This window comes from Populus euphratica, unplaced genomic scaffold (assembly GCF_000495115.2).
Source record: "Populus euphratica unplaced genomic scaffold, PopEup_1.0 scaffold875.1, whole genome shotgun sequence".
NCBI lineage: Eukaryota > Viridiplantae > Streptophyta > Magnoliopsida > Malpighiales > Salicaceae > Populus > Populus euphratica.
The window spans coordinates 25,823-37,972 of NW_011500733.1; the positions used below are offsets into that span (position 1 = coordinate 25,823).

Sequence of the window (12,150 nt, forward strand, 5' to 3'; positions counted from 1 at the left end):
ATTTTTTATATTTTGGTCTTGCGTAATGTTTTAGGATGTAAATTTATTTAATTTATTTTTAATTTTTCATTCACAGGTTTTTTATTGATTTAAATAAATAAATTAAATAAAAATATTTAGATAAATATCTTATTTTATATAATTAAATTTTTTAATTTATATTTTATTTTTAATTTTTTAGTTATTATATTTTAACCTCTTTTTTTTTTTATATGAAATAAGTATCAAAATAACTTGTATACGGACTATTTATATATATATACACACACACGCTAAAATGAAAAAAGAGTCCGTCTATCTGCGCCCACAAATTAAATCGGAAAAAATTAAGACAGGGAAACGAAAACAAGAGAGCAGAGAACCCTAGGAGTAGGAGGAACAAGCAAAATTCCCATTAACCAGCACCCGAAAACCCTAATTAATTCCTTCCTTCCTTCAACAAGACCCAATAAACTGCATTATTATCATTATCTAATTTTGTAGAGAGATAGAGATTGTGAATGGAGGCAATACCGCACCCAATACCGCGAACTGTTGAGGAAGTTTTTAGTGATTTTAAAGGAAGACGCTCTGGTTTAATCAAGGCTCTCACTACCGGTTATGCTTCTAATTTAAATTGTTCTTTTTGAACTAATTTAGCTTCTTTTTTATGCTTTATCTCTATATTTGCTTAGTGGGTTTGGTTTGTTTGTTTCTTTTTTTAATTCACTCTAGGGTTTGTTTGTTTGTTTTCTGCAGATGTTGAGAAGTTTTACCAGCAGTGTGACCCTGGTGGGTTTCTCTCTCTTTTTAATTTTCTTTATTTTAAAGTTATGAATGTTTTACGTGAATTTTGTTATTTGAAGGTGTTTTTGATGGTTTAGAGTATCAATTTTTCATTTTTTGAATTTGGGTATGTTTGAGTTGAGGATGTCATAACCTTTGTCTCTTTATTGCTGTTGCTGTGTTGTTAAGCTATGTTTTCACTGCCTTAATACCCCACTAACCGCTGAGTGATTTTGTGAGAAGTGAAAGTACTTTGTTAATTGTGCTTACTATGGTTTTGATTTTAACACAATACAGTTGTTGTATTTTTCAGTGATTTTTTCCAGTCTATCTTCCTAGTTGCTTCTTATTCGCAAATGAGTGTTTCATGTGTAGAAATCTCAAAATCAGATCAGCTGATGCATGCTGTGACTGCAAACTTCACTGCTTATGTCTGCGTAATCTGATATAATCCCCATTCTCTAGTGTTTTAAAGTGGCCCATGACTTCCTTTAGTTCAATAGTTTCTGCTAATTGACATCTGTTGTTCACTCATACTGCTGCAAGCCCGACATGGGACTACTTTCTTAGACAAATTAATTATTGATCATGTTATGTTTACTATATTTGCAACAATCACCTTAAATACAGATTGCAGAGCTTTACAATTCAGTTTAAAATCACAGTGAGCAATGTGCTATTTCATTATTTCACCTTTTTGAGAAAACTTACCATTTGGGAATTTAAGACATCCATGTGCATGGGTGATTGTTCTCAGGCTTTAGCTTGCTCTGCTTTTGGACTGAATTAAAGAAGCTATGCGTATAGACCCTGGAAATAATTATCATAGCATGTGCATGTGTGTGCTCATGTTTGTCTATATATATATATATATATATATATATATATATATATATATATATCATCTTTAGTATGGAAAGTTCTGGGCAAGAAAGTGTTTGTTTGTATCATTGTCTCAAAAGAAAGAATTAAGCCATATCTTTTTTTATTGATGCAATGTTCTGCTTATCTTAAGTTGCAGGAATTTCAACTATTATAATTTACAGCTTCTTCTGTGTGTGCTTTGTGTAATGAAATGCTTTTCAAGTAGCAATCTTATTGCATTTTATTTATATTTATTTGATTCTTTTTAGTCAGATTGGGGAAGATATCTCTAACCTGAACTTTAAAAGAAGGTTGGAGGTCAATGGTTTTGCAGGAATTATAGTGTGTACCTAGTCCACCTATTATCTATATGCTTTTAGAAATCTCTGTGATTGATTATATTTATTTTGAATGAATAAATGCTTATTTGTGTCTTACCTTAGTTTCAAGATCATTTCTGCATTTATAGCTGGGTAGGGGTTTTTGGGGATATTGATACTGGTTCTCATGGTATATATGCTTGCTTTTAGCGCTTTCTCATTAGAAAGTGACATAAATTCTCATCCTAAAATGCATCTAATTCCTGGACATTTATGGTGCATCTAATTCCTGGACATTTATGTTCCTATAGCACTTGGAAAAAAAAATCGTATTCTTAACTATCATCCCTTTTGAGTCACAGAGTTGGCATGATAATTGCTTTATTCATGATTTTGAATTTGAGATCAGTTACATTAAGTTCATAGCTAGATATAATCTATTTTGCACAGTTATTGTTACTGCCAAATGATTGTTCAATCTTACAGTTGCTTAAACATTTGCATGAGTTATCAGCTAGCATGAAATTTCTTACAAGTTTGAATATTTCAGCTTTCTGATGATATATCAAATATGAGTTTGCAGATAAGGAGAACTTGTGCCTATATGGACTCCCAAATGAAACATGGGAAGTTAATCTGCCTGTGGAGGAGGTGCCTCCTGAGCTTCCTGAGCCTGCACTAGGTATAAATTTTGCTAGGGATGGGATGCAAGAGAAAGACTGGTTATCCCTTGTTGCAGTTCACAGCGATTCATGGTTGCTTGCTGTTGCATTTTATTTTGGTGCACGTTTTGGGTTTGGGAAGAATGAAAGGTATGGTCTAATTTTCTTTTTGGCAATATGGCCGTAAGTTACTGTTTTAGTTTACTGCTGATCTTGCCAAGTTTAGATTTAAAATTTACAAGTGCAAACCATGTCATTGTATTTTCCCTGAAATGTATAATTTCACCTGGGCATAAACTCTTCTGGCAGGTTTCTGGTTTTGATCTTCCTATCAACTGAGTAAACTGCCTAGTATCTTGCATGATGCTTGTGTCTTATCTGCACATTTTGCTTTGGATTGACTTGTTTTTGGATTTTAATTTAGCTTTCACTTTGCTTGTGATCTATCATCCAGTTATGCCCACATACATAGTTGGCGGTTGACATGAACCCAGGAAATATCTAGTGTTAGAAAAAGCTGGGAAGAGGAGGAAAGCATGGTTGAACACATCTCTCATTCTTATATTATGTTGCTCTCAAATGAGAGGAAGTCCCATGGACTTGGATTACAGTACTTTCAAGACCCCTATTTATACTAGCCTAATGATAATTTTAGAGACTTGAAGGATAAACATACCATTACTGATTTGCATACTTGTATCTAGAAGAAGTAAAATATTATTAATATTTTGGAATGGAATCATTTTCCTTCTATTTGTAGTTTATTTGTTTCCATGGGCTCAAATCACTCTGGTGCTTCCTTTCTCTTAAGAAGTGCTTTTATTAGAAAAGGGAGCTGATGAAATCTTAGCACACTTTGAGATGGAAGTGCGAGCTTTCTTTCTTTCTAGCTAGTTGAACATGATGATTGGATGTGGGGGTTAAGTGTTTGTGCAATCATCAAACTAGCGATCAAGAAACTATTTATATGATTTAAACCAGTAATCAAGAAATTATCTACTGGGCATTCACTCCATTTACCTTGTATCAGTTATTCTGCTGGAATAAGAGATTGTGCAATAGCTTCTCTTCTTTTCTAGAATTTTCTTGTCTTTAAAATCAGATGGAATTTGCTTGGTTTGGGCATGAACTACACACGGAAAACAAGGTAATGAAATCTTTTGCCGGGGATCTGAAAGATCTAACGACTCTTCATATATTTCTAGTGATAAAGTTTTACATCTCAGTCTTAAAAATATTGTCATTTAGACTCCCAATCCTTCAATTGAACTCCTTTTCCTCTTATTTTTCTTTTGATCTCTTTCTTGTTATTTTGTGTTTCTTCTGTTCATATTTTACCCTATTCTTGCTGCTTTTAATTCTTTTCATATTTATTTTGTTTTTTTTTTTTTTTTTCCATATAATAGAGTTGAACATTTCCTATCACTGTAAGGAAGGCTTCACCCTGCACTTATTAATTTCCCGGCGCAAGAGCCATTACTATTTCATGTTGAACATATCCCCATGTCAATCCATGAAACAATCCCCCTTCTGTAATGAGCAACTTGAGAGGCAATAAATAAATAAAAGAATGTCATTCTAATTGTAATTGAACTTTGATTTGACAGGAAGAGGCTTTTCCAGATGATAAATGAGCTCCCCACAATATTCGAGGTTGTGTCCGGAAATGTTAAGCAACCTAAGGACCAATCTGCCACTCACAACAACAGTGGCAAAAGCAAATCAAGCGGGAAGATGGTAAGAAGTTATGAGTTGCATTCTTCTATCAGATACTCCTTTCTCAGTGCTGTTCTGTTTACAATTTCTTTTACTGTTTGAATGTGGCCTTTAAGCAATCCCGGCAACCTGAGTCCCAGACTAAGGCAGTAAAGGTATCTGCACCACCCAAGGAAGACTATGAGAGTGGGGAAGAGGAAGAAGAAGATGACGAACAGGGTGCTACTTGCGGAGCATGTGGTGAAAGCTATGGCACTGATGAATTCTGGATTTGCTGTGATATTTGCGAGAAATGGTTCCATGGGAAATGCGTCAAGATTACACCTGCCAAAGCTGAGCATATCAAGCAGTACAAGTGCCCAAGTTGCAGTGGCAAGAGGGCTAGGGTTTAAAGTTAGATGCTGAAGTCGAAGATGGACATCACTTAAACAAAGCAGACAAGGGGTAGAACTTTTTCTTTAACGTTTTAAAGTTGATCAGAGCCAGTTGCCTACTTTAGTCAATGAATTCGAATGACTGCAGATTGGATTTTTAAGTTTGGCTACTCATGGTTCCTTGTGTCAAATCTTTCTTGGGAATTGTGTTTCTGAATAGCCGGTGGCAACTATAGCTATTCTATTTATATGTTGCTGCATTTTTTTGGTTTGCGTGGATGCAATTTTTCTCTCCACGATTTCCTCCCTAGTGACTCCCCTCCCCCTCCTTCAGGTCGACGGGTGGAAATCTTTTCTTTTTCTTTTTTCTTTTTTCTTTTTTTCCTTTTTGAAAAAAATTTCCAACAAAAGGGGATTTGAAGCGAGGAGCTCCAAAGTATGGGAACAAATGCAGCTGGGTCGAGTAAGGGAGCCAAGCGATTCACCCTCGGGAGCATGAAGGGAGCACTAGTAGCTCAACATTCTGAATTACAAAGAATTTTTGTCAGATGCTAGTTTTATGTGTTATTGTTGTTCCATGAGATAAATAGATTGGAAATTGCAAATATTTTTGCAGTCAAGACGACGTGTCTTTTATTCGGCCTGGTCCTTGAGGAGCGCTGGAGTACCTGACTGGTGGTGGACTGGTAATGGGGTGAGCTGAAAAGCTTGTAAAGGCGACGGTCTCACTCACCGAGGGGTGTGAGTTCTCTCAGATTGGTACAAACCATGGTGCTTTGATTGGTATGGTCTTTTTAGGGAGATAATGGTTCTTTTCTGTTTGTAATTTGTAGGTTATCATGAAATATGAGTTAGTAATGGTCTTCATTGGTTGGCATTGAACGAGTTTGGTGTCTTGACTTGACCATGGCCATGGGGTTGGTAGCTTCTGCCCATTTTAAATCGTTTTGAAATGGTTTCAGGCAGCTATATCAATCATTGTTATCGAAATTCTCACAATGCAAAATTGATCTAAATTCTCAAAAACCCAGTGGAGTGTCAGACTTGGTTTATACAAAATTGATAAATTCAGCTAAAATTGATAAATTGATTTTACAAGTTTACTAGATGTAAAATTAAATATATTTCTCAAATCATATATTATATGAAAAAATATTAGACATATGAAATTATATTGTGGTAAAGTTTTAGGTTAAATAAAGTTTAGGAATATATTATTTCAAATAATTGAAGTTGCTAGATAAATATTATCAAATCTTTTAAATTATATTTTCATGTACTGTTTGAAATATATCTAAAGCTACAAGTAAAGTTTTGCTACTATTTAAGTTGTGATAAAAACTAAATATTTCAAGCATCTCAACCATATATACCATATATAGTAGATATAGTAATTCATCCAAGCAATGAGAACAACATATTTAAAATTAAAACTAAAATCTACCAAGAATATGTGCAAATAAGAGATTTGGGTCATATTAAGAAATTTAAGCATGAAAATTTTGTTTTTATTACTCTATTTTATATATTTATTTTTAAATATTTATTTTTAATTTGGTTTATTTTGGTACATTAGATATTATTTATGAGTTTATTTTATTATTTAACTTATATTAATTAATTATTAGTTTAAATTCATTAGCTTACAATCCAAAATACATCCATTAAAACTTGTTTTTATGAAAACAATAACGTTATCATCAGCTTTTTATTTACTTCCTGCGATCTTATATATTGCAAAGTTTTATTAAGAGATACTTTATTTATTCATGAAATTGTACTATTTATCTATCTTGTTTTATTTAGATTATTCATTAATTATATAAAATTGTTGATTTTATTTCTCATATTTTAATATAATTTGATTTCTTAATTAGAATTATTAATATATAATAAGTTAAAATATTAATTATAATTATACAATTTAATTTATATTATATTTTCTGTATTTGTGAAAAAAAACAAAAGCATTATTAATATCAAGGGCACCATGGTGACTTGTTCGGGACCCTAAAATGAAGTGATGTGAATGTCCTCATTCGTCGGTTCCTAAGGCTCTAATTGAATGTCATAACGAGGCCGTTTCATCGGTGCAAAAGAGGAAAATTAATACCGATCGGTTCTCAAGGGACGGACATCAAGTGATTGAGATTTGTCGTTTTCTATTTAACGTGGAAATGAGAAAAAGGGTCGAAATTGCCAAAGTGCCATTCAAGACATTATTTGTACCCTTTTTTTTTTATAATATTATATAAATCTACATGACATCTTGAGATAGTGACAGTACTGAAACAACCAAATCATTTACGTTTTTTGAATAAAAACGCGTACATCAATCATTGAATAAAAAACAGGCCCCATGAAAGAAGCCAAATCCCTCCCGCGTTCAATAATACATGCATCATTTTAAAATATATATTTAGTTAAAATTATAATTACATTAAAAATTATTTAATATAATTAATTAAAAATATATTTTAAATTGAAATTTAATAATAAAATAACTAATATATATATATATATATTATAGATTTAACTATTATTATATTATGAAATACATAATACTTTATAAAAAATATTTTTTATTATTTCATTAAATTATCTATAATTTTATTATATAAAAAATTTATTAAATATATTCAATTAAACTGTAAAAAAATTGATTTTTATTTTCAAACTTAAAAACATGTTCAATCATATTACATAGTAATGGATGTAAATAATTGAATTGTTCTTTTTGATTCATTGATTGTTCTTCAACACCAAAAATTTTGCAAATGATAATTTTTATGATATCTCTCACCTTGATACATAAGGACCAAGCACTATGAATTTAATTTTTCCAAGCATTCCAAACATGGTTGATACATAAGGACAAAGCAAGTACCAAAAACACAGCAAGAAATCTATTTTTTTATAGATATCACATGGCCCTATTAACACAAAACTTTTACCCTTTGCCTACCTATTCATCCTGGTAGGAGCTAGAACTTCCCGCCATATCTTTAGTGAAAGCACAACAAAAGAATGGCATCAGCCAAAACCTTCTACTGAAAGCATAGAAAACTGGAAGACAAGTTGGCGTTCTCATTAATCGATATTAATTCAGATCTGCATCAAATCTGCAGGGAGAATGGTGGCTTATGCAAGGTTGCAGAAGACGATACAGCCAAAAAATCAGAGAGATGGGCTGCGGTGTTTCAATGTGCTTTGATGCGGAGGCCAAATTAATTTGTCCAAGAATTTCAACCACAATTACATTGTTTGATTTACCTCATGATCAAGTATTCCACGTGAAAAGCATCTTTAAGATATTTCTCATTAACTGAGGCCAGACCTTATATATATCATGGGATCCACATGCAAAATCACAAATTTTTGGAAGAAACCGCACAATCCACCACTCTGCAAAACACCCTATGAGAGAAAGGAAACGGTTCTGAGCCCACCTCCTCCGTTCAGCTGCCCTCTTGGGGCCTCTTTCAAGTTGAAGACAGCTGCAGGGGGGTACAAGTAGTGCTCTGAGCTGGGGCATAATTAATGCTTCCATATCTTTGAATACTACGAGATCAGTAAACTGCATCTTTAATTGGTTATTTATAGACTGTGGAAACCAATCAAAAGCAGCCACTAGCTAGCACACCCACAAGATCATGAGTTTATTATAAGGGCCCAATATTGCCCTGCATGCCACTAAATCTAGCTTGGTTCTTGAATGGATCAGATGTTGGAACCTTCAGAAATATTACCACCGGTCCAAGCTACATATATATATATATATATATATAGAAACATGTTCTCTCTGTTCTCGGACGCACAACACAGGGTTAGGGTTACCCATCATTTTTCTTCCTCTTTTCATTTACGTCTATGAGGGTAAGCGGAGGAGAGGAGGAAACAGATTTAAAACGTAAAGGAACACTGATCTACTTCATTAATGTCAAGTTTTGTTATGATCCTTTCGTTTGCTCAGCTTCGATGAAGTTAATTTGAACCAGTTCGGCAAGCCATGCCTTCAACACGGATCGGTCGCAATCCCATGTTGACAATCACCCCCACGATTTCATTGAACCAGTTTGGCAAGCCTTCAACAATCCTTGAGGATTTTTCTCAAAACACAAAGGCCTCCTCCACTTCTCTCTGATATCGATCTGCATCTGAACGTGTCTTCATTGTCATATCCCTAATCTCACTACCGCCATGACAATGGTGGGATCAGGACGTTTTCCATCACGAATTCGTTGAAGCTTTTTCTCTTGACATGATCTGGAGGCACTAGTTTTTGCATTATAATGGACGAGTGCCGTAGCTGTCAATGTTTGGACAAGTTCTCTGGTGGCTTTAATTAACCATAAATGTTGCTCTTTAACAAGTATATGCAATGCCTGTCTCGTTTGTTTTGGACTTCTCCTGTCAAGAAACAAGAAAGGGTACCATTTAGTGCCTGTTTGGAAATTAATATCACTTGTGGCTGTCAATATTTAATGATATTTTGAAACGTAATTTCTTTTTATATGTTATTTTCAAAAATTATAATTTATAACTTTTCGAAGACCATATACATAATCTTCTCTCATGGTCGTGTAAAAGCTAGCTGCCGCTTGAGCCACAGGAATTCAATTGAATAGTTTAATTCCTTGTTAAGTGGTATTCCATATATATATATATATATATGAAAAGGAAATCCTTTTTCACGGTAGAAATTACATAATTGGGACTTTTTCTAATTTTTTTATGACAAATCTCTTTCTTTTTTTTTTTTTGAAATTTTTCTAAGATTTTTTTTCTTTTCTTTTTCATTATACTTTGTATATTTATCACCTTATACTTAATCTATTTATCACCGATTTTTTTCTTATCTTTATTTTCTTGTAATATTTTTTATTTTTTTATATATTTTCTAAAAAAATATTATTATTTCATTTTTTATACGTAGAATATATATCATTCTACATGACTTATTTATATCATTCATTTTGTTCTTATCTTAACTTTTTCTTTTTTTTCATTACACTTTCTTATAAATCATTATATAAAACTAAAAATAAATGATGTTTCACTATATCAATTACAACATTGTTGTATTTTTTTATTATATTAAAAATTAATTTAAGATTTTACACATCTTTATTAACATATATAATCCTTACATTGTTTAATTAAAGATAAATATTATTTTTTTATTTACATTAATTATATCATTTACTCAATTTCAAAAAATATATTAATAACATCCGTATATTTTTTCTTTTGCCTTAGAAAAAAGATATTATTCAACTTGTAACAAGACAAGTATAATAGAAGTATCAATTTTTTTATTTAATGATGATACATATAAATTTTTATTTATTTAATTAAATACATCGTTATGCCTTTTAATTTATAATTCAGATTTGTTTGTTTAAAAAAATGCATCGAAAAAACTTAAATGTTTATTTTTTGTCAAAAACAATATCAAACTGACACGACGAAAAGATTGATGTCTTCTCCCAAGTGCAGGAGTGTCGAAGTAATAAATAACCCAGCAAGACCGGGGTCAACTTATGTTAACAATAAATCAAGTTCCTTTCATAGCTCAGGTGTCGGTTATACCATACATTATGGGCTATGAAAGTGCCAAGCATTTGTTGTACCAAGTGTTATATAACATAAATCAAGATTAGTCATTTAACAAGCAAAGTATTAAAGAGTGAACAAGATAACAAATATAAAACATGTTAGTATCAAACATTAAAGTCCATATTAAGTTTACATTATACTTATTCTTACACCATTAGTGTAACCTTTTCACCTTGACATAATTAACTTAGCTAGACATAATGAAAGAAAGCAAAATAGATAAACAAAATAAGAACATAAAAGTTAACTAAGTAAAGGAAAGGAAATGAAAGGCATAAACTTAATATTAATGAAAACAAAGCATAAAAAATACAAAGAGAGAAAGGAAGAGCATGATCTTGATCTGGAAATCAAGATGCCTAAATGCATGGCAAATGCCTCCTTTTATAGGCCAAAAATGGGAACTATTGATTTGATGACTAATTGATAAGTGGGTGACCAACTTTTGACTTGGTGACAATCCTTATCTTCTCTTGTCTGCCCAAAACGTCATTGATAACGTCAAAACTGGAGCCAGTTGCAAACATGAAAGTTGTAGGCAATTGTCTCAGCTTTCTTGTGTAAAAACTTCAGCTCATTTGGACTTCTAGAACTCCAGATATGGCCAAAATACCGAACAGTGCTCGGGCTGGAAGACAGATTCGGGCTTCTTTGTTGTTGCTACAATTTGGACTTGATAATGGCCTTTTTAGATCTTGGGCTCCATATGAAAGTTGTAGGCCTATGTCTTACCTTTCTATCCATATAAATTGGACCTAAATCTGAGATATATAGCTCCAGATATGACCCATTTACCGAACAGTGTTCCGGTTTGGATTGCACCGACATCTCTTTTCTAAGTTTGGCCATCTCTTTATCCTTGCAATTTAAGTTCTTCAAGTCATCAATCAATCCTTTCATTTATGTGATAGGCCTGCATTTAAAATGAACATTTACCACAAATTAAAGTTATCTTATATTATTAGATATATTATTATAAAATATGCTTTGGTTAAGGAGTTATTGATACTTCAAGTGCAAAATGATGATATAAAACCATGATAAAAATGCACTTTTAAGTACTAATCACAAACCCATAGTAAAACATCGATAAAATAGCTAGTGATATACTAATTTCGATGTTTATGAACTAATTTTGAAATGAAAATTTAAAAATAACTTCAGCATCTCGATCGGATTGATTGTATTTGGGGGAATGGGTGTGCATGTGAGGAGTATTCCCCCTTCATCCAGTGAGAACCAAATCTTATGATATAACCAGTGCGATCATTTGAAAATATTTATTCTTATTTTTTTTGTTCAGGATTTGTTTTTATTTTGAGTTATGAGAAGAGACTCTGTGTCTTGAAGTTTGTTTTTATTTTCTTCTTGAGAAACTTTTCTTTATTTTTAGATTAAACAAAACAACAATAATATTTACGAGGAAAATGTAAGGTAAAAAAACGTGATAGTTTTCCTTTTAATATTCTCTGTATTCTCAAAACCTCACGCATCATTCTACCTTATAAAAACATACACAAAACAAAATAACTATCTAGTAAATAATTTAATAAAAAAAAATTATTTTTTTAATGTTTCAAGTTTGAATTATATAATTCTAATATAATAATTATTGGAAACTTATATAATTATTAATTTTAAGATCTATAAAATTAGTTGAAGTGCATGAAAATTAATCCTGACACTTATATTAATAATAATATTAAAAAAATATAAACAAAACAACTTAGATTGAAAAGATAAAAAAAAAATAAGAAAAAAATGATGAAACAGGAGTAAATATTGCAGATTTCTATTTATATATAGGTTTTTATAATGAATATACATTAA

General features: G+C 31.7%; 1 protein-coding gene across 1 annotated transcript; it reads left to right on the forward strand.

Annotated features, from left to right (window-relative positions):
- The first annotated feature begins 280 nt into the window (after nt 1–280).
- LOC105116186 (PHD finger protein Alfin1-like) lies at nt 281–4,974 on the forward strand. Its single transcript, XM_011013406.1, has 5 exons — nt 281–597; nt 739–771; nt 2,533–2,761; nt 4,219–4,348; nt 4,444–4,974. Exons 1-5 carry the CDS (start codon nt 501–503, stop codon nt 4,717–4,719), a joined length of 765 nt encoding a protein of 254 aa, XP_011011708.1. The 5' UTR covers nt 281–500; the 3' UTR covers nt 4,720–4,974.
- The last annotated feature ends 7,176 nt before the right edge of the window (nt 4,975–12,150 follow it).